At 43.1% G+C, this 21271-nt stretch overlaps 4 protein-coding genes and 1 non-coding gene across 9 annotated transcripts in view; 2 read left to right on the top strand and 3 right to left on the bottom strand.

Moving 5' to 3' along the window:
* Window positions 1–2056: 2056 nt before the first annotated feature.
* On the top strand, window positions 2057–7816 carry srsf9 (serine and arginine rich splicing factor 9). Of its 5 annotated transcripts, none has more exons than XM_061261475.1 (5): window positions 2057–2180; window positions 3646–3824; window positions 4247–4419; window positions 5385–5557; window positions 6170–7816. In XM_061261475.1, exons 2-5 carry the CDS (start codon window positions 3667–3669, stop codon window positions 6392–6394), a joined length of 729 nt encoding a protein of 242 aa, XP_061117459.1. In that variant the 5' UTR covers window positions 2057–2180; window positions 3646–3666; the 3' UTR covers window positions 6395–7816. The 5 variants fall into 5 exon arrangements, with proteins under 5 accessions (XP_061117459.1, XP_061117458.1, XP_061117456.1 ...); XM_061261474.1 differs by having other exon boundaries at window positions 2145–2244; XM_061261472.1 differs by having other exon boundaries at window positions 2156–2244; window positions 3491–3824.
* gatc (glutamyl-tRNA amidotransferase subunit C) lies at window positions 7133–10186 on the bottom strand. The gene is made up of 5 exons (XM_061261476.1): window positions 9782–10186; window positions 9301–9351; window positions 8825–8994; window positions 8049–8152; window positions 7133–7748 (listed from the first exon to the last, which is right to left on the bottom strand). Exons 1-5 carry the CDS (start codon window positions 9962–9964, stop codon window positions 7669–7671), a joined length of 588 nt encoding a protein of 195 aa, XP_061117460.1. The 5' UTR covers window positions 9965–10186; the 3' UTR covers window positions 7133–7668.
* Window positions 10187–10786: 600 nt separating this feature from the next.
* trnak-uuu (transfer RNA lysine (anticodon UUU)) lies at window positions 10787–10859 on the top strand. Its single transcript has one exon. It is a non-coding gene; the product is annotated as a tRNA-Lys (tRNA).
* A 309-nt stretch (window positions 10860–11168) lies between these two features.
* triap1 (TP53 regulated inhibitor of apoptosis 1) lies at window positions 11169–12834 on the bottom strand. Its single transcript, XM_061261391.1, has 2 exons — window positions 12422–12834; window positions 11169–12052 (listed from the first exon to the last, which is right to left on the bottom strand). Exons 1-2 carry the CDS (start codon window positions 12566–12568, stop codon window positions 11975–11977), a joined length of 225 nt encoding a protein of 74 aa, XP_061117375.1. The 5' UTR covers window positions 12569–12834; the 3' UTR covers window positions 11169–11974.
* A 6206-nt stretch (window positions 12835–19040) lies between these two features.
* Window positions 19041–21271, bottom strand: part of sgsm1a (small G protein signaling modulator 1a) — a 65495-nt gene continuing 63264 nt past the window's right edge. Inside the window, exons 24-26 of the mRNA XM_061259482.1 lie at window positions 20672–20768; window positions 20129–20296; window positions 19041–19569 (exon numbers count right to left, since the gene is read on the bottom strand). Of these exons, the coding sequence (XP_061115466.1) occupies window positions 19481–19569; window positions 20129–20296; window positions 20672–20768 (354 nt within the window). The 3' untranslated portion in view covers window positions 19041–19480. The remainder of the gene's footprint in view (window positions 19570–20128; window positions 20297–20671; window positions 20769–21271) is intronic.

Genomic DNA, 21271 nt, shown 5'->3' on the forward strand with positions numbered 1-21271 from the left:
AAAAATTCAGATACTAAAATTTTGTTATCGACTTGGTGGAAAGAACCACCCACTCTGATTATTCCAAATTTTTATATGGCCACACATCGTTGTTAAATTAAACAAACAAACAAACAAACAAAAATAAGGTGCAACTGTAGGGAAAAATACACAGAGCAGGAGACCCCCCCAAATCAAAATCAGACTCTGCACTAATGAACAAGCTGGTTCCTTCAACGCTCTCGAAAATGTATGCTAAGAGTGTATCAATATATATGTATACACAACATGTAATCAATATATCATATGTATGCTGTTTTATTAAATTGAATGAACCGAGAACCTTTTTATAACTGAGCTTATGAAAACGCAAGAAACCAAAGTGTACACTGTCGAAAAGAGAGCAAAGAGTGCAAGATTAAAGAATTACGTTTAGTCACTTAGTAGTGATCAGATGTGTAGTATTATATATTCCATGATTTCTTTGATGATTAATATATATCTTCTATGATGTCACTGCTGTTCAGTTTATCTATACTTTCTATGACTTATTTTTATATTTTCACTGATGTCTATGATATAATTTCTATGATTTTGATTTGACTGCTGTTTAGTACATCTGTATACTCTTTATGACTTATTACTGATAAATATTGTTGTTAGAAATGCATAAGTGACCCACATGTAATCCAAAGTTAAGTAAAATGATTAATATGAGGTGGAAAGCACCAAAAATGATCTATAGGTCGTAGAAAGTTCTGGAAAACACTATATAGTGAATAGCACCGTGTTTCATATGTTTTTCATGTTAATGATTTAAGTTTATTAGAAGACACAGCCTATAGCGCAAGATGTATGTAAAAAGATCCTTCTTTGTTTTGGGAATTAATGGGGAAATTCGCCACAATGGTTTCAGGACTGAAAAGTAAATACCTGCAACATAGCCAAGTCATATGATGGTTTTCAAGAAAGCTATTGGTTGTACTGAGATAAGGATTGTGCATAAAAAAAGAGTTTTGTCTGTTATTCAAGGTTGGAAATCAGAGGATTTGAACTGGCTATTGTGCACGTGTGCCACAATAAAGTCAAATTTTCTGCAGACTTTGCTGTCGTGGGATCTTTTCACTTCTTGGACTTGTTTTACAACTGATTGGAGATTGGACCTTGAGAGCTTCTGTTTCCTAGCAACGACACAACATTGGCTCAGGAGGTAAGAGCAGTCATCTTCGATCCCAACCTGGGTGTGTCGAAGTGTCCCTGAGCAAGACTCCAGTTGCTCCTGACAAGCTGGTTGGTGCCTTGCATGGCAGCCAATCGCCGTTGGTGTGTGAATTTTACAGCACTTTGGATAAAGGGGCTATATAAATGCAGACCATTTACCAGTTCAGTGTGGTCATAATTCTGAAAATGTACTTTTTGGTCTACTTCTGAGGGGTTACTCCATTAGTACCATTTTGTTACCTGTCCTGACTACTTCCAGGAGAGTGGTTTGATGGTCATGTTAGGCTTCCCACAGATTCCATCGACCCAAAAGATGCTTGCCTCTATTTTATTAGCATTAAAAGTTCTGTCTCCCCACTGCTGAAACTGAAATGTACAGTTTTGTGCATCTTCTACAAATGCATGATGGGGGCAAGCCAGTTCGGGGGCTTGCACCATGGATATTGCTACAACCGTGGATGTTCTGTCATGTACAGGAAATTCATGTGAGAAACTGAAACCTTTAGTCATTAAGAAACTGAAAAGAACCTAAAGAAAGCAGGAGCTAAGTATCTGCAGCTGTTCTGCTCAGTGTCCTGGACTGACCTGACTATCTAATTGGCGACTACTATCTTGTTGGCTAGAGCATATATTAACTGCGAAGAAGTAATGTATCTGGGATGACCCCACACAAGGTCAGGGGACTATGTTACTGAAAACCAGCAAAGAGCAAAAAATGTACAAACGCTCAAAACGTTCCCCTTAGTAATTGTTACCGTTTCTGGCCTCATACACTGACCCTGGTCCAGTTTCGACTGTTTTCATAAAATGTCTTGGGAATAGATTTGAGTCCCGTAAGCTGATTCTGGACCGGGTGTATCGCTGAACCTATGGGTTGAGAGCGATCTTTCTTCGTGACCTTTGTGGAGGCGGGCTCGTAGAACGGACTGGCGGCCATACTTGCACTTCCTGCTCCGGGGGGGAAAGAGAAGCAATTCAAGGCAGGCTTTCAGAAATATAACTTACACACATAGCAAAAAATCTACTGACGCACCATTACTACAGGTATGCGAATAATATTTATAATAATACAAGTACGCTTGCAAAGCAAGGCACTGCAAGAGAGCAGTCGTTCAGCAGGACCCGATAGCTTTGGCTTGTGAGCTAGCTAAGATAGAAATCTCAACAAAGAGAATACCTAGCACTAATGCTAGCTGGCTAGCTAGCTTCCTTACGTTAGCATTAGCGGTAACGTTAGCTAACGTTACTAAACCAGAAAGGCGCAGATCAAAAAATGGGGAAGATGAAATCTTTGCGAATGTAAAATGAATTTTTAGCCACATAGAAATAATAATAATTTTATACTGCGATTCCGAATTTATTTTATTACTTGGGGATTGCTGGTCAGCTATGATTGTTTGGCCTTAGGCACGATCCCGGCCTCGGGGCTGGCTAACGCAGTTGGCCAAACATTTTAGCTACCAGCTTAGTTACGGGCTACCAGCGAGCATTGCTAAGGTCGCTTGGTTCCATCCCGAAAACCGAGGGTGTCTTGCGCCGAACATTTTAAAAGGGCGGGAAGTGCAGACTAACCTAACAAATTTAGCCTTTGTATGCTCATACAATTTCGTTACCACAAGTTAGCTTGGTAGTTAATTGTGCATATGTGCTTTTACCATATTGGGACAGCATCATTGCAAGACAGAATTGGCTATCTTGTCGTTTGGACTGTAGATGGATTGACATGATATCGGGATAGTTTGGTTCTTGTATGTTTGAGTAATTCTAAGTTTTCATGTGTTAACGTTACCAACTAATCAACTGTGACAATCTTGCAATGTAGCGAATGCCTATTTAGCTACCATGTCACGAGAAATTGGGAATAGGCTCTATAATATCTAATCGAATTATGATGGGTCGGTGTAGAGAGATTCATGCAATAAAGGAGGAGCTTCACTGTGACTGAAGTGACAGCTAATCAAGTCAACCGTGTTGTTTGCCTGGAAATGTATATAATCAACAATTTTTAAGTCATGCCGACAACACCTAATGTTATACGGGATAGAGAGGAATAGGGTAAACATGAACAAGGAATGGAATAATCACTGCAAACCAAAGATGAACCTTGGCGATTTGGTATGGCTAACTAAATATTGTACTGTGAGAAAAAATGCAGGGCTGCCAATCCAGGTAATCCACAGTTTATACTAAACTGCAATTTCATGGGAATGGGAGAAACTCACAATTTATGGGTTAATGAACACATTGCTAGTATTGTTATTCTTATTCTCCTTGCTTTTTTTGTTTGTAGGGTGAGTAGCTTGATGGCTGTCCAAGGCTCTGATCGGTTGTAACTCTACTGTAGCTCAAGCCATTGAACTGGACAGTTGGTTCCTTGGATGGAGTCGGGAGGTGCACCCGCCTCTTCAGCCTCCTCTTGCGATGTTCGCCCGTTTCTGTTTGCAGGGAGCAGGGCCCGACAGAGCGATGGCGGATGGGAGGATCTATGTGGGGAACCTTCCGACTGATGTGCAGGAGAGGGACATCGAGGACCTCTTCTTCAAGTACGGGAAGATCCGGGACATCGAGCTGAAGAACAACAGGGGCACCATCCCCTTCGCCTTTGTCCGCTTTGAGGATCCACGGCAAGTTCACGCTCCCTGCATTTTGACGTTTGTGGGTATTCAGGCCTCCTGTGTCCTGGTCTACCCAGAACTTTGACTGTGTGGCTTAAGCTATTTAAAGGCTCCTCCACTCCTGTTTAGTACGTTGCCTTTTGACTGAAGTATTTTTTTCTTTCTTTTTTTCCTTCTTTATGGAATTGTTTTTTTTTTCCTCTGCTTGCGTGCAAATTCTTCAGTAGTAGATCCTAAATGTAAATGTGGTGGAAGCTGTGACAAAAATAGTTACGGCCCTGAGGGCATCTCCAAAGTGTGTAATTTCCTGTAAAAGTTGATGGACCAGAACTGCTTTGTCCTGACTGTTCCAGTGCATCATAGACGCACCACTGAAATAAGTGAGCAGCAATGTTTGTACTCTCTAAAATGGTTTCTCGTCCCTTGTACAGGGATGCTGAAGATGCAGTCTACGGGAGGAATGGCTATGGGTTTGGAGACTGCAAACTGCGTGTGGAGTACCCTCGTTCCTCAGGCTCCAAATTTAGTGGCCCCATGGGAGGAGGTCCCAGAGGAAGATTTGGGCCCCCAACTCGGAGATCTGAGTTTCGGGTCATCGTGACTGGTAGGTGGAAGCGTGACTGTCCACAGCACTGTTACTGCTTCCAGAATAAACATCTTAACTTTACTAAATCTTGTGTTGGCTCACCTATGTGTCTTTGATATCCATAAGCTTAAAAATTACAAATATGAAACAATGATGAGCTCCTTCCACAGTACCTAGCCTGATAAGATAACCGGATTGACCATCAGAGACATTTCTCCATACAAATGTGTCTGTGTAAATTCCTGAAGCTGTCACTAAAAGTGTTGCTCTTTCATACACATGCAGCTAGCTGCTGTCAGAAATCCCATTTCATAAGAAGCCATTTGCCTTTCACAAACAGTGGGTTCTATGGAGTGTGCAGTACAAGGAATTTAACAAGCTGTGAAATGAAGGTTATGATGTTAGCCTTTGCTTTGTGAAAGCTGTCAATTTTAACTGCTTTGACAGCCCAAGCCGACCCTATTGGTAACTGAAAATGTGGTAGCTGAACATACTTACCTGCTTGTTACGTTTAATTAGAGGTCACAATTCTCCCTCATGGCATAAGCCACTTGCTGTACAGTATCTCCAGTGCAGTCAGCAGACTATCTGAAAACAGGTGGTGAGACCAGTAATACTGGTCTTTCAATGCACTATTTGAAAAGAAACCAAATTACACAATACTTTCATAATGAGTAACTGCTGCTTAAAATTAATCTTTTGACTAGCCAGACCGTACTCATGTCTTTTATTTAAGAATTGGTAAAAAAAACGGCAGATACGCTGTTCGGTTTTGTGGCCGAGTATTCCAGCACGGCCCTGTGAGCAGGGGGCATTGAACAGTGCCCCTGAAATGTTAACTATTATAATAAGCCCTCAAACCTGAGGCTCCTAACAAAATGGCCGCCCCTCTGGTCTAACTCGGTGAAATGACGCGAGTCTGAAACATTTATTTGGGAGTGGCCTTCTGAGGCTTAATGCGCCCCCCCCCCCTCCGCCCACAGGCCTGCCCCCCACCGGAAGCTGGCAGGACCTGAAGGATCACATGCGGGAGGCGGGGGACGTGTGCTTCGCCGACGTCCAGCGTGACGGCGAGGGCGTGGTGGAGTTCCTGCGCAGAGAGGATATGGAGTACGCCCTGCGCCGCCTCGACAGGACAGAGTTCCGCTCGCACCAGGTGAGCCTCGGCCTCCCGCTCCGCGGCGCACAGCACGACGCCCGCTACTCTAAAGTGCCCCCGCTCAGAGTCAGAGGGTGGGGGGATCTTTTGGCTTATTGCTTCTACATTTTTGTCATTTGGCAGACGCTTTTAATCCAAAGCGACTTACAAGTGCATAGGTTCTACAATAAGTCAAAGCATCACATCCAGAACTAGGGAAAAACACATGAAATGCTGTTCTAAACATAGTCATCATAAGTGCAATTTTTTATTTTTATTTATTATTTATTTTTTGGGGGGGGTTAGACAAGGATAGGGATATCAGAAAGGAGGGGCAGGGGAAATCAGGAGGGAGGACTAAGGTAGAGTTTGAAAAGGTGTGTTTTTAGTCTGCGTCGAAATAGGGGGAGGGATTCTGCTGTCCTGACAGTGGTAGGCAAGTCATTCCACCACTGAGGAACCAGAACAGAAAACAGGCGTGGACGTGCCCCCCCCAAATGCTCCTGATGAGCTGGTTGGTGCCTTGCATCGCCATTGGTGTATGTATGCGTGCGTGTGTATGAATGGGTGAATGAGAAGCGTCAATTGTACAGCTCTCGTATGTATTCACACATTTGTCTCGTTCCTCAGGGCGAGACGGCGTACATCCGCGTTCACGAGGAGCGAGGGTCCAGCTGGGGCCGCTCGCGGTCCCGCTCCCGGTCCCGGGGACGGTACTCGCCACCCTACCAAAGCCGCGGATCCCCGCCTCCCCGCTACCAGTCGCCGCCCCGCCACTCGTTGTCCCGCCATAGCCCCCCCCCTCGCCGGCTCCCCCCACAGCACCACAGCCCGCCTCCCCGCCACTATCGGTAAACTCCAGGAAGAGGAACCCCGGAACGGAAACGGAGGTTGCTACTTTTTTTTTTTTTCTCTCTCGTGTGTGTGCGCGTGCGTGTTCCGATTTTTTTTTAATTTTTTTTTTTTTTTTTTTTCTCGTTTTAATTTCTTTTTTTTTTTCCTTATGGTTTCAGTCTGTAATATACATTCCATTATCAGGACTGTCCTCAAAGGGTTTTTTTTTTATTATTATTTTTAAAAAAAATAATGTATAGGACCTTTCCAGAAAGACACCAGTGATGGAGGATAGGAGGAGGTACAGGGTCTTCCGTTCGGAGTCTTTGCTGGTCACGTGAAATGGCAGTGGAGCTGACTCGAATGCATGCTGACTGTGGTATTGTCATGTCATGTGGAAATGGCTGGAGCACAGAACTTAGTACAGTTGTGCAGTATGAACACCAAAGCCACTAGGATGCTGTCTTACAGTCCTGGCTGCTGTTGGAGCTCAGCCATCTTGTGGAGGAAAGCCTTTGAGAGAGAGGACCCCTTTCTGGACAGCCCTGCTTTCTGGATGGTCACCGTGCAAACCTATGTTTCTAGATGACGGATTATTTTTCTTCTCTACCCCCCCCCCCCCCCCCATTTGTTTTAAATGAGGCAAAAAAACATTTTAACTAGTTTCCCCATTCTCCAAACATCCTTTGTATCTTGTAACGCCTGTGTATAAAAGCAGATTTTGATTTTTTTTTTTTTTTCAATTAAAAGATGAAATCATAACTTTTCTTCTTTTATTTTCATACGTAAACAATTACACCAGTCATTCCCAAACGCCAACACATAAGTCATCCCAAAGATCAGCAGTGATATGCACTGCCATGTGCACACACATGCTTCTGTAGTACTTGCACAGAAAACAAGCGGTACAGTAGTTAACATGTTTTTAAATGCATCATGATGCAAAGGAAATAAAAAACGGTTCTGTATCCCATCTGGGCACTACCTGAATTGTGAATTCTATTGGAATTTCTGCCTCTTTCCTGGAAGTATCACCAACGTTAAGGAGTTTCAATTGCATCGGAACTTCCCAAGCAGAATGGACAGTGCCTCTCCAAAAGTGCCAATAATATTTTGCTGGTACATGCATCCTGGAATAATGGTGGATTTAATTTCCCAGGAATGGCTTCGAGTTGTCACTAAAGACTTAATTGCCTGTGTCCAGGTGGCTCTCAGTATCCGGTTACAGGAGACCTAAGGCATTCAAGTGATGCCCCACTGTCTGGAGTTGATTGTTGACCTTACACAAACATTTTTCACACCGTTTCCTCAGACTGGTTTTTGGTGTCTCTCACCATTGTAGCTCTCTCTCCTCTCTCTGGAAGCGGGATGTTACCTGCGGAAGAAGACGGAGGGGTTTCTGGAACATCTCCAAAGCAGCAATAAATTGATTCCCCAGTCTCATTCATACAGTCCAATATATTTAAATCGAACTGATATTTGGTATGTGCCAAATCCAGGTGGCCTTTATTTCCATAAAAATAGGAATTTGTGAAATTGTGACTATGTACTTAGTAAACTTAAAACCTTCAATATTCACAACTTTCAAAAGCCTGTCATATGAAAGGAAGACACTTTAAGAGCCTAAACCCCCCCCCCCTCCCTCCATATTGTATGCTTGATCTCTGTCTCTGACCTGGCGGTGCGAGAAAGTACTCCTCCATGGTGTGCTTGGAGAGCTGAAGCAGCTGTTCAGCGCAGTTGCCCTCTTCCACCCGGTCGTCTCTCAGGTACAGGGCTCTATAGGGCGAATATAAAGCATTTCACTTCAACACTGACAGCACTGGGGGGGTGGGGGTGGGGGGGGGGGGTGTCCGTTGCAACACGTTATAAACATATCCTTTCCTCCACTACCACTGTATTTCCTGTTATATTGGTAAATATTGTTGTGTCATACTAAATTGGCCTTCCCGCACGGGATTACATGACACCAGATTATAATAACATGAAACACAGACCTCCTGGTCGCACAGTATAATGCAAATTTAACACAACTGGCATAACACCCCACACAGCTACCTATGCAAAATGAGATCTCGAAAAACCACAAAGGCAAATATTTCCTTCTATACCTGCAACTACTTGCGCTTGAAATTTACAAGCTATTTCACAGATTTAAATGACCTGACCATGTGTACGGTCTGTGATTGGCTGTGGGAGGATTTATGAGCTCGGCATCAGTCAACGTTACGATAGGGCTACGTCAACAATAGTCAGCGTGTTCCTTGATGACAGAGACGCTGTCCCAAGCGTATTTATGCCTTCTCAGTAGTTCCTTTCCTTTCCTCCACTTGTCTCCTCTCCTCCACATACATCCGGGTTGGAGTAGAGTGGTAGTGGGGAACGGAGGACTCAAAAGCATTGGGATGCACACAGGAGCTCAGACAAGGTCCTGTGAATGTCTGAACTCACCTGTCCTCAAGAACTGAATCCATTGGTTCAACCCCGTCTGTGTTGACTACATGGAGCTGGTCAGCGAATCGGATGGCTTTCTCCAGGCAGGCAACCGCATCCTGGTTTCTGAAGTCCACTAAGGCCAGGCGTTCCAGTTTGTCCACCAAGTCTGTGGGCACTTGTGTGGGCTACAAACAACATAAATTTAATTTGGCACACCTTACACTGTGTTCGCAATCTTTTGCATGGACATGGTCACGTAATGCTCCGCATGAGAGCTATGTACTATCTCTTCATAGGTTCGACTGAAATGCATGAAGTCTTCCCCAACTATCACTGCGAGAGAATGTGTGCTGTATCAATGTATTAAATCCAGCCCTATAACGTTACATTTCAAACTGATTCAATTTCAATAGAGAGGTCATCGCGCACCGATTAGGAGATAATTGTGTAACTATATCGTTTGATATCAGTGTGAGTGAGGACAGTCATACTGGAGGTAGCTGGTGCTCTGACGCAGGTTCCCATGTTGGTGCTTGCGGAACCTGAAAGATAAAAAACAAGAGAGATCAAGAGAGATCAGGACAAAGGGTCAATCCACCAACCACTGACTCCAACAACTTTAATCAAAGTTACTGATGGATATTTACAGTTGCAATACCTAGCTATGATAAAGCGAATTTGAGATGAGACACAATGACAATTAATTGCTAGCTAGCCATATTCTTTGCTTAATTTAATGCTGCATCTAGTGTATCGTTAGCTACATCCGTTTGTTAGCTAGGTAGCTAATGTAACGCTCACTAGCTAACGTTATGACAGCCACATAGTTATGTGTTCTATGAAGCAATTTAACTACTACCTCGACAGGTAGATAGCTAGCTAGCTAATATAGTCCATGTACAAACACAATCTAGCTAGCTAATTGAGTTCCCGCGTTAGATTACTAATAAGATATAATCGTTAGGTACATACCTTTGAATTGACGACATTTTGTTCTTTAGGCAGAGGCTTTCCGTGTGTCCAGCGGCGCCCGGTCAAAGTCTGTGCCGACGTCAGGACATCCTCAGTTGGATTCTTACAAACTCCACACCGGTGATATAAAGGCCTCACATACACCGTAGTATTGCATACCCTCCATAGCAAGCGTCTTAACATTGCTGGTTAAATATCTTCTCAGTATAACGTTAGATCCTACGCGTATTAGCTAACGGTACTGCCCTCCACTGGTCAAAGCAGCAATATGTAATTATGATTTCAGTGACTTAATAGAAAAAAGCAGAAATCCATAAATCTGACAGTTCCTCCCATGCACTATTTTTCTGACACATAAGAAGTAATGTTGAACTGTATCTGCTGTATCACACAGCCCATCGGGGCGTTTTCCTATAACTCGTTCAAGCCTCAGTCTCGACAGTTTGACAGCATCTCTCTGTTCCCCTGACATAATTTTCACAGATGTCTGAAAAGAGCAACATTGCCACATATATTCATGGGGCTCTAATTTTACCAATGCGTTCTGTTCTACCAAATAATTTTAGTAAGAGAGACGGCTTGCTCCTTCATTGCCTTCAATTCCTGAGGGGACCTGGAATCCAGATAAACTGTACGAGCTACACAACCCAGCTGCTCTAACCTAAGTAGACTCAATAACATTTTATCTATCAAATCTTGCCACGCTTACAATGTTTAGTTTTAAGCAGAAGTGCCAATAAGGCTGCAGCTGAGTCTGAACAAATGACTAACGTTACCGTGTTTGAATGTATTACACATGGTGCCCAGACTGCCGCCAGTAGTTCAGTAGTAGAAACGTTAACTCTGCGTTATTCTTACCCTTTTCTGGCAAACAAGGTTTTGTATAACCCACTTTGAAATCTATTTGAACCATATGTATTATTTAACACAATTTTATTATCACGTATATCATCACAATTGAGAACACGTTTTTGTACAATCTTTACCCTATAACGGAGTAAGAGCGCCCGGATAGCTCAGTCGGTAGAGCATCAGACTTTTAATCTGAGGGTCCAGGGTTCAAGTCCCTGTTCGGGCGTGTGTTTTTCTGTTTTTGTCGTATTAAATCGGCTTTTTGGTTTGTGAATACCAGAATCCTGTCAAAGCACATTTTAGCAAAACCTATGAATTCATAAATAAATTAGCCCTGTAATACATGGCCATGTAGCGCCAGTTTATAATTATTGGTCGCAAAATCCAGTCAAAACCTTTTCTGCTCAGAATAATTTAACAAGAATGCCGTGGATGTTTAATCAGAACTCGAATCTTTATCAATATTTAATGCATGTGCGGTGTCATATCATTGCGAATATTTCCATAGCGATAATAAAAAGAAGAAAAACAATCATTTGATTTTCAAGTTTATTGTTTTGCCTGCATGGGTACAAATGACAATGGTCGACAAAAAAAATTCCTGCTTGAAAATGCATCTTATGTGGCTGTAGTAGAAGCCAGTTGATATTAGCAAAAGTACATTATACAATCCAGGGTTACAGATCTGCATGGAAATGGTAAATGTATGTTTAAAAGAAAACGCAGGAGTCAAGAAGCAATATTACAAGAAAATATGGTAGAAAAGTGCCTTTAAAACAATTTTCAAGTTTTAGTCTTGAATTATTTTTTCTTTCTATCAAGGAAAATATCTCATTTTATAATTACATAAATAATGTGTTTAGTCTAAATATAAGACATAATTATGTTTTGGTTCTGCAGTGCATCACAGAAACAATTGGTTTAAATATTCGTCTGTGTTATCCGTAAAAGCGAACGGACTAATCACTCTAATCAAGCAAACAGGCCTCTTATTCCGTGAGGCTAGGCAAGCACCCAAAACACCCAGCATTCTTTTTTTTAGGAAGCCAGGTTTCTGAACTGTTGTGGATGCATCCTTTCTGTCACATTACCCAATGGTTTAATCCAGCTGCACATACAGTGGCACAAACAGTCAGTCCTCTTTTTGGTTTTAAAAGGCATTTTTTTAAATGTTCAGATTTTCGGAATTCCCCAAGGATTAAAATCACAATACCTTTATTAGACCTCTTTCTTGATATAAATGACATGTTTGACACCAGTCTCAATCCCCCACCCCAGCTCAGCCCGCTAATTTCCATCAACCGTAAAAAGATCAAGCCAAAAGAGGAGTCATATCATCCATCAGCTTTCTGGCTTCTCCTTGTTGGGTCCCATGAATTCGACACCATCAATCGGGATGTCTTTGTCCTTGATGGCCTTCTGCAATTGCAAAGTGAAAGTCGTGTTAATACAGCTTACAGTTGAAATGTCCCCCATGTGAAACACATTCTAGCACTGCAATCGTGTAAAAAGAAAATAGCAGCAGAATGAAATCCTTAATTCATACCATGTTGTAAGCGTGTTTAATGTGATCAGACAGGCAGGCAAATGCGTATGAACATAAGACAACCTGTTATTGCTATTACCTGGCTATTTTTGACGAACAAATATGATCAAATAATCAAATTCCTAGATGGGATGCAATTTGGCGTATTCAGCTGCTACCTTGTTTTCACAAACTATCAAATTAGGTAGCTAGGCTACAGGGAATTCGTGAGATTGTTGTTGTCTCTCCTGACATTACATTACCTGAACACACACTTGATATTTTTTGAACATCTCAGTGCACGGGTCGCCGCTCCGGTCTCCTTTCAGGAATTTCTCAGCGAACCAGCGATTAAAACACAGATCGTATTCTCGCTTGAAGTCCGTGCAGCCCTCCCCAACACTATTCATTGTCCAAAATATGCGCCACTGAGGAACTACAGCCTTAAAACCGATGTGAAATTGACTTCAAGCATACGCATAAATAACTCAACATCACAAGTTTGAGTGTAATCAAAGAACAGACAAAAAGTAACAGTGTAACTTGGAAATAATATATAAATCTGAAACTACTATATAGTTCGTTGAATTCCTTTTCAATTTTCGTCTTCAGGTGCCTTTTGCGGTCTTGACTTCTCATGGACCACGTGATTAATCGGCGGCGTATATTGATGACGTACTCGTAAAAGATAGTAAAATGAATAGAGAGCTTTCATTGCCGGAACAAGCGAAACAAAAATTACAGAACGGAACTTTACAATTCCGCTCCAAGTAACAACCGGAACTCCAAATCGAATCATTAAATAGGGAACGAAATGTGTTTCTTTATTAACCACGATTTGAAACGTCCAATGTAGCTATTCACACTGGTCAGGTCCTTTTTTGGGACAGCCAGGGTTATGTTGAACTGACGCGGTATGTCCTTGGGAACAAATAATCCATCGTCACCAGAATCACGAATAATAAGAGATCTCCAAAACCGAGATCATGTTTTTATACGACCGGAATAAAATGTCATGCTGCCACCTACTGCCCGCAGTGTTTGCAGAGCTAAAGATTCCAGCTCATCGATCAGTCGAGTATCATGATAATATTTAACCATACCTGTCTCTGTGATTGTATAAGGCACAATAGAATCTAGTGTCAAATCGGCCTATAATATAATAATATATGTGGAAAGTAAAATAAATATGAATTAAATGTCATATGAAAGCTGATTCAGATTTTTCTAATTGTATTTTTTTCAACACAATTGTAATTCCTCTTGTTATCAAAAACAAAATCCTTCATAAATTTGGGAGAGAAGAGATTAGTTGGCTTTAACCTCCAAAGTGCATACTGTTAACTTCATTCGGGCATTTACTGATGATGTTACAGCTTTCTCTTGATACTTAATTACTTAATTACTTATTTCCTGACCGTTTGGCTCTTCTGGTTCTTCAAGCATGGTGAATAACATGGAGATTGCATGTCACTTTCCGAGGTCACGTTGCCCAAGGTTCCGGTAAACACCCTGCGCTTTCCAAGGAAAAATCAATAAATACTGTTTTCATTCTCGGCCAGACATATCATGTACAATCTTCTGAGGTCTGTGACTATCAACTCGGCATGAGCCTCATAAACAATGCTCCCGCGTGATCAGAAGACAATCCAGTTACATTTCAAGGCACACATGTCCTGTGCTGTGCTTTTTATGCACGTGATTCATGGAAGTTAAATGCAGCATGACATTGAATATAAATATTTCAGAGCCGCGCGATGTTGAGCCCATGGAAGACGCAAAGTGGACACAGAAGAGAATGTTAAAAGGCCAACGGCCACGTTATTTTACTTATTCTCTCGTGCTATTTTCTTGTAAAAACAAGCACTATACAATATATTAAACATGGCCCTGGGTCTATATAAAAAACTTTGACACAGCTTCCAGGGGCCAGAGAGGAGGGCAGGTCTGAAATGAATTCAAATGAAATTAAAGCTGAAAGTCTGCACTTCCATAGTTCATATTCATTATTTACTTTCAACTCCAATATCCTGTGGTAAACAGCTAAAATAACAATAACTTTTTGGTCAATGTCCAAATATGTATGGACCTGACTGTATATTGGAATATATACACATGTGTATAACCATGTTTTCTATAAGTATCCTCAGTTCTATGCATCCCTCACACTCCTCTTGGACCCTTAAGGTGCAGTATTTAAACAGACCTTTTGTGTACTCAACAACTTGTTCTGTTGAAGACCCGCGGGGCGGCACATTAAGCGCTGTGTGCTTGCACAAAGCATGGCTTTGTCTTTGAAGAGTGTGAGTTTTTGCCGGTGCGAGTTTTCAGTCATGCTTCTAGTTCAGGCTTATTCCAGGCCAGAAGTGACATTTGAATGAGAATGTTGATGCCAGCATTGACTAATATTAGCCTCATGAGTATTGTAATTCTTTGATACAAGTGATAATACAAGTGTCTAGGATGACAAAAATCAATCCATGCAATTAAATTAAATTAAATTAAAATATGATACATTTTTTTATTGAATGTCCCCTGTAGAGTAGATTTCAGCATAGTAGAATAAATGGTTCTTGGGATTAAGGGCACAGACTCATGCCCCTACAGGGGACGAAAATAACTGAATAACTTGGTCTTGGGAGGAGAGAAAGTAATCATTCAAACCTAAAAAAAAAAAAAAAGTGCAAGAAAACAATGTGAGAGGATGTGGTGAAGGTCATTACATAATATCGAACAATATTTCCTCTTCTGCAGATACTAGATGAGCAATATATTCTCACCGTAGCTAGCACAACTGATTGGATAGTTCAATAGAATACATAATTTTCTGCCTTTAAAAATTAATATTAGGAATATGATCATAAATGTATGAATTTATGGAAACTGTGGGTTCATGTTACCGTTTTCAGAAATGTAATTTGACCTTGCATGAAAGAAAATTCACTGGCACACGTTACCAAATACATTCTGTGGTCATTGAGCTGTGGTATAAACCGAGTAGTAATGTGTGACGTTGAACAAAAAGGGGGAAGGGGGGGGACTGCCTCTGGTGACTCACCCATTCAAGGTTCTTAAAGGGCGGCTTATGGCTGTCATGGATTCTGTGGTACTTGCTGTGTATCTCCAGAGTTCAGTAATGACGGCCAGTGAGTGGGAGGGTGAAGGCTGACGTAGAACGTGTCTCTTCCCCGCGACGGCAGACGCGTGGGGGAGGAGGAAACGCAAAGTTAACTCGCTGCCACAGAGAGAACACAACGCTCCCTTGCAGGAGAAAAAAAAAAAAAAAGTTTTTTCTTCATAACTTTTGTCTACTGTTCAAAATGAATTTGTCTGAAACAGATCATTCTTAAACCTGACTGATGTTGTGGCTCAATACCAGCTTCACTTGTTAATAGACATTCACTATTTACTTAATAGATTTGTCCGACTGAGTGTATTCATGTTTATTAATGTGTATTATTATGACTACCACTGTAATAAGGATCATCAGTACTACTCCACAATGTGGCCGCTGTCTACAGTAGGGTATATCACAGGTGATGTTTTGTTTATTAAACTGTTCTACAGTCAGTCTCCATAGGGTAAATGGTTGGCATTTATATAGTGCCTTTATCCAAAGCGCTGTACAATTGATGCTTCTCATTCATCCGTTCATACACACACTCACACACCAACCAGCTCGTCAGGAGCATTTGGAGGTTTGGGGTCTTGCTCAGGGACACTTCGACACGCCCAGGGTGGGAATTGAACCGGCAACCCTCCGACTGCCCTCTTGGTTGGCATTTATATAGCACCTTTATCCAAAGCGCTGTACAATTGATGCTTCTCATTCACCCATTCATACAGCCATTCATACACACACTCACACACCAACGGCGATTGGCTGCCATGCAAGGCACCGACCAGCTCGTCAGGAGCATTTGGGGGTTAGGTGTCTTGCTCAGGGACACAGCCCGGGTAGGGGATCGAACTGGCAACCCTTCGACTGCCAGACGACTGCTCTTACTGCCTGAGCCAATGAGACGACTGCTCTTACTGCCGGAGCCAATGAGACGACTGCTCTTACTGCCTGAGCCATGTCACCTGCTCTTGTTGCCCCCATATAGATGTTTTACTATTCATATAAAAGTAGTGCACAAAAATTCTGAAAAAAGAATGTAACACAAAAATAGCAAACATGGACATTTCAATAAAACTTCACTAGAAAGGCGATTGGAAAAATAAGAACAATTCCATTTTATTGATTTTTTATTATAAATACATAGACCATTTAATATATATTTAGATTTAGTTTTATTTGTAATATATTGTTTATGACCAGTCACAAAATAACAAACATCTTAGCTTAGTATAGAAAAGCAAAACTAATGAATAAATAAAATATACAAATAGTTGATTTTCTTGATATTTCGCTGTAACATACAGTAGTTTGCATTCACAAAGAGCTACCATAATACTCAATACAAGATATTTCACACACGTAAAAAACAACATCTGAACTGATGTAATTCAAGGAAAAGAACACGAACGCTGAGTTATTTCACGAGACAGTGAAACCATTTAAAGTCCTACATAAGCCATACATGACCGCCCGATCGGTTGTTGGAGCAATAGATTGACTTCCGGGTCTGTAGCTTGGATTTTGCGGAGGGAAAAAGCTCACGGTTTCGATCATATAATATTAACGATCCATTACTAAAGGCAGCAATGTGAATTGACTCAAGTCTGTCAGATAAATATACTTTGTCAGTTAGATTTAAGGGAGCAGGTTCTTGCTATTTACATCACTAGGTCACCGTGTGGCACAATTCCCAGGCTTCCATGCTCCTTAGACACACGGAAAAGCGCCGCTTACACTACAGACGATCTCCGAGACTGAAGCACAATCCTTTTTATCAGCGGGGCTTTCCCTTTCCCTACGACCTGAGTGGCACGCTCCACGTGCCTTAATTGGGTTTGGCTAAATGCGTAAAGCAACTATATGTACACAATCAATCAAAGACAAAACTTTCCCCCATTAAATATGAACCGTTCCCCCACGCTCGCAGCAGCAGTGTTGATTGCACACATTGAATTGTACACCAAGTCTTCTCTCAACCTTTACGACTACTTGGGTGGACTTCTCAGCTCTTGAAATGAAAAAAAGAGAATAAATAAATAAAAATAAATAAAGCATCAAAGTGGTGCAAAACGACAATAAAATGCAAAAGGACATTAGAAGATATTGAGTAAGCAGCACATGATTTACATAATATACAGTGATTCACTGAATAATAATGAGAAAATAAATAAGAGCACTGTTATATATTCTTTATTTTTCTTTTGTTGCTTTTTGTATTCTTTCCATGTCCAGAAAACCATAATTCACATGTACATCATATACGTTTCTCTCTATATAATAATATATAAGATATTTTGTTTAAGTTTTTTTTTAATTAAGAGTTGATTATTTCCCCTTATTACAGTACAATTCACAAACAGCAATATACAGAGACATCAGAATGAACACAAAGGCCAGATGAGGGGAAAAAAAAGGTCAAAGGTCACTCAAAACACTGGCAATTAGACTAAATTACTGAGAGGGCTTCAGCACGTTCCTGCATCGACTTTCCTTCCCAGAATGCAATGTGTCCAGCGTGTCCCTACACACAAGCGGAATAGGAGAGCAGCCTGCCTCGCTCTGAGAAAGCAGCCTCCTTCTGATTGGAGGATGTGCCTACTGACGTCCTAAAAGCCAGCTGAGAGAGGATGCAGTAGTCCTCAACAGGACGCGGGTCCCTACTATTACCTCCGCAGGGGGGAGAGGGGGGGCCTCTTTCCTTCCTTTCTCTCTGCTGAATTAAGAGGGTAATCATCTGCTGTCTACAGAAACGCAGGAAAAAAACAGCCTCAGCCTCCCTTGTCAGAGTGCCATTTTCTGGTGTGAAAAGCTAATGGTGCATCTGAACTATCTCGCAGAGAGACGTTTCCCTGGAAACCGTGGGCTCACGTAAAACGCCGACAGGGAAGCAGTCAACACGAAGACGCCCGACGACCATTATAATAATATTCTACTTTGTGTGACAGAAGCAATATTCATCCTACGTACATACAGAACATTAGCGGAGAGGCTCTGTGGACCGCATTCTCGCGAGCGAGGATTCATTCACGGTATCCACAGCGATTCAGACAACAGCGGCTCGCACTACAGTTTGTGAAAATGACTCCAGCAATATAAGTGGTCTGTGTAAGTGACCACTGAGGACTTAACAGTGATGGCAATATGTGACCCTCCCATGCAAGGACAGATCAAATTAAGGCAGGACATACAATGAGGTCTTTCTTTCATTTGCCTCTGCAGAGTAAAAGCGTGTTTTTATGGCACATTGGCTGGGTGAAGAGGATATTAAGACTAGTCTGCTAAAAACATACTGAAATGAGCAGCGGGACTTTGACATTGAGGTGAGTCAGAGACGTGATGGAGAGTCAGTGTACGTATGTGTGTGGCCTCCACACTTTCTAAATAGGCAGCACAGATTCCTTCATCACGCACACACACATGCCACACAAAAACGAACCCTGGAGGAAAACCCGAGCACCTTGAGGCAAACAACACGGCCGACAGGGATGTGGCTGAAAGGGTTCTGAAAGTCACCGCATGAACAGAATCCTTTTTCCGCTTTTTGCGGGAACAGCGTGGAAATACGATAGGCAATAGGATACTGCACTGCTGCCCGGGAACCAGACCCTCCATGGCGCTAGTTCTGGCCTGACACTGAGGCGTTGGCACAGGGAGGCAGGGAACTGTTGCTCTCTCCGTTCGGGTTGGCAAGGCTGGCCTCAGAGCCCCGCGTCGCTCCAAAAAACGCTCGCTGCCCCCCCCCCCCCCCCTCCGCTCTCTGTGAAAACGCCGCCTGAGCGATGCTCTCGCGCGCGCTCCGGTCGGTAACCGCGGGCAACGGCGGACACCTGCTAACCGCTGTCTGCGCAGGATATTTTGATCGTGCCTGGAGGAGTCAGGCCCAGATGAGGACCAGCCTTGCACAAATATAACAACCCGCAGAGAGCCACAGTCTCCGTGCGGCACCCACCGATTCCATATGGCGCCATGGTAACGGCTTAAGCACACGGACTACGGGTTACGCTAGGTTTGTACGGAACACACAGAGAGGTATCAGGTCGATGGATGTGAATGTTGAGCTGGTTAATGGCGGCGGACGGGGAAATGGTGTTAAACTGAGAGGACTGATGGGTGAGGCCTCTGATTGGACACGGCTGGGACAGAGAGGATGCTGGGAAGCCTGTTGCGGAATGAGTTAGCGGAAAAGGGCCGGTCCTTGGAATCACTTGTTCTCGATGAGCGTCTGCACCTTGCACACCAGGTCTCGGGCCAGAGTCAGGATCTGCTTGATATTGTGGTGCTCGGCCATTTCTGCACAGAGAACAGAGACAAGAAGCGGCTTCAGTCGTCTCTGCTCTCAGGAAAAATGTTTCCAGAAGCAACCCTGTGATTAGAACAACAGAACAACCTCATCTGGTGGGCAACATTAACAACAAGAGACCTAACCCCCAATTGCTCCTGACGAGCTGATTGGTGCCTTGCATGGCTCGTGTGTGTGTGTGTGTGTGTGTGTGTGAAAGGATGAATGAGAGGCATTCATTGTAAAGCACTTTGGAAAATAGCAGTATATAAATTCAGTTAATTTACCACTTACCATTACTCATCTAGATAAAAGGTTCTCTGTCAGATAAAATGGTCATTTTTATGGGAGCTTTCGCCCTTCACACCAATGATAAAGAACTAAAAAGAGTTCCCCTATGCAGTAAGGCTGTTCCCCAACAGTTTCCCCAACTGATATTTCTTTAACATTAGATCTGGTGGCCAGCAGTGTTCCAGCATCAATCCCCGGTGATGTTAATGAGTCACAGTTTAAAACGCATGCGCTCCAGGCACGTGGTCTGACGCAAGGCTGCCCTGCCCGTTGGCTCACCGTTGAAGAACTTGATGATGTCGGTGAAGTCCATGTTGTTCTCCAGGATGATGTCCCGGTAGATTTCCACCAGTGCCAAGGCGATGAAAAGCACAAAATGGCCCGAAGAGGTGTACTTGGCGGCCCAAATCGTCTCCCACACAGCGAACACATCATCATACACCAGCTCTGAGACAGAATAGAGGGAGTCATTAGGAGGATGGGGTTCTGGGGCCGTCTAAGCACTCAGCTTTGCTTGTTTTGTTCTTAAAACTTCACTTCTGGCTGTAATTCGCCAGTGTTGATCCCTGTCTGTTTCTCATTCAAAGCCACACGTCTGACCCAAAGCCTACCGCCGTACACAAACGCTCTCTCCGGACCGCAATTAACGTCATAGCGGATCAAGTGGGCACAGTCTCAAAGTTGCTTGAAGCGCAATGGTTCGTTAAGTGCAAATCTCGTCGGCTTTGTATTGGGAGTGTTTTGCATTTCGCCGGCGATGAGGTACATTGAGGAAAAGGAGAAGTCTGATAGGCTTTGACCAATCCCACGGCAGGGCATTACCTCGTTTGAAGTCCAGTAAAAACCAGCGGTAGCAGAAATAGAAGTGCGTGTAGTCTCCGTTCTGGTGCATGAGCTCAAACAGCTCAGAGTCCAGGATCTACACACACAGGGAGAGAGAGAGGGAGAGGGAGAGAGAGAGAGAGGGAGAGTGAGAGAGGGAGGGAGAGAGTGAGAGAGGGAGAGTGAGAGGGGGAGAGGGGGAAAGGGGGAGAGAGTGAGAGTGAGAGAGAGGGAGAGAGAGAGTGGGAGGGAGAGAGTGAGAGAGGGAGAGTGAGAGGGGGAGAGGGGGAAAGGGGGAGAGAGAGAGTGAGAGAGAGGGAGAGAGAGAGTGGGAGGGAGAGAGAGAGAGAAAGAGAGGGAGAGGGAGAGGGGGAAAGGGGGAGAGAGTGAGAGAGTGAGAGTGAGAGAGAGGGGGGGATTACGGAGGGGAGAGATGGGTGGAAGGAGGGAGAAACAGTACATAAAAAAGAGGGGGAGAGAAAAAGAGAGAGAAGGAGAAATCGAAAGGAACGGAGAGCTTACATTCAGGGTCAGCCCTGTGTTTACACTGGTGTTTATTCATTTGTCGAGTCATTTTCTCGACCGTCTGCTCCTCGCCGT

Source organism: Conger conger, chromosome 11, assembly GCF_963514075.1.
Source record: "Conger conger chromosome 11, fConCon1.1, whole genome shotgun sequence".
NCBI classification, from domain to species: Eukaryota; Metazoa; Chordata; class Actinopteri; order Anguilliformes; family Congridae; genus Conger; species Conger conger.

Excerpts from the sequence above, each read along its gene's own strand:
- gatc (XM_061261476.1), bottom strand. The coding sequence starts at position 9,964 with ATGTTAAGACGCTTGCTATGGAGGGTATGCAATACTACGGTGTATGTG. Across the intron at positions 8,995-9,300 it reads CAGAGCACCAGCTACCTCCA|CCCACACAAGTGCCCACAGA; the intron begins GTATGACTGTCC and ends TGTTGTTTGTAG. Across the intron at positions 7,749-8,048 it reads GTACTTTCTCGCACCGCCAG|GTAACATCCCGCTTCCAGAG; the intron begins GTCAGAGACAGA and ends CTTCTTCCGCAG.
- srsf9 (XM_061261472.1), top strand. The coding sequence starts at position 3,622 with ATGTTCGCCCGTTTCTGTTTGCAGGGAGCAGGGCCCGACAGAGCGATG. Across the intron at positions 3,825-4,246 it reads GTCCGCTTTGAGGATCCACG|GGATGCTGAAGATGCAGTCT; the intron begins GCAAGTTCACGC and ends TCCCTTGTACAG. Across the intron at positions 5,558-6,169 it reads CAGAGTTCCGCTCGCACCAG|GGCGAGACGGCGTACATCCG; the intron begins GTGAGCCTCGGC and ends CTCGTTCCTCAG.
- triap1 (XM_061261391.1), bottom strand. The coding sequence starts at position 12,568 with ATGAATAGTGTTGGGGAGGGCTGCACGGACTTCAAGCGAGAATACGAT. Across the intron at positions 12,053-12,421 it reads AATATCAAGTGTGTGTTCAG|AAGGCCATCAAGGACAAAGA; the intron begins GTAATGTAATGT and ends TTGCAATTGCAG.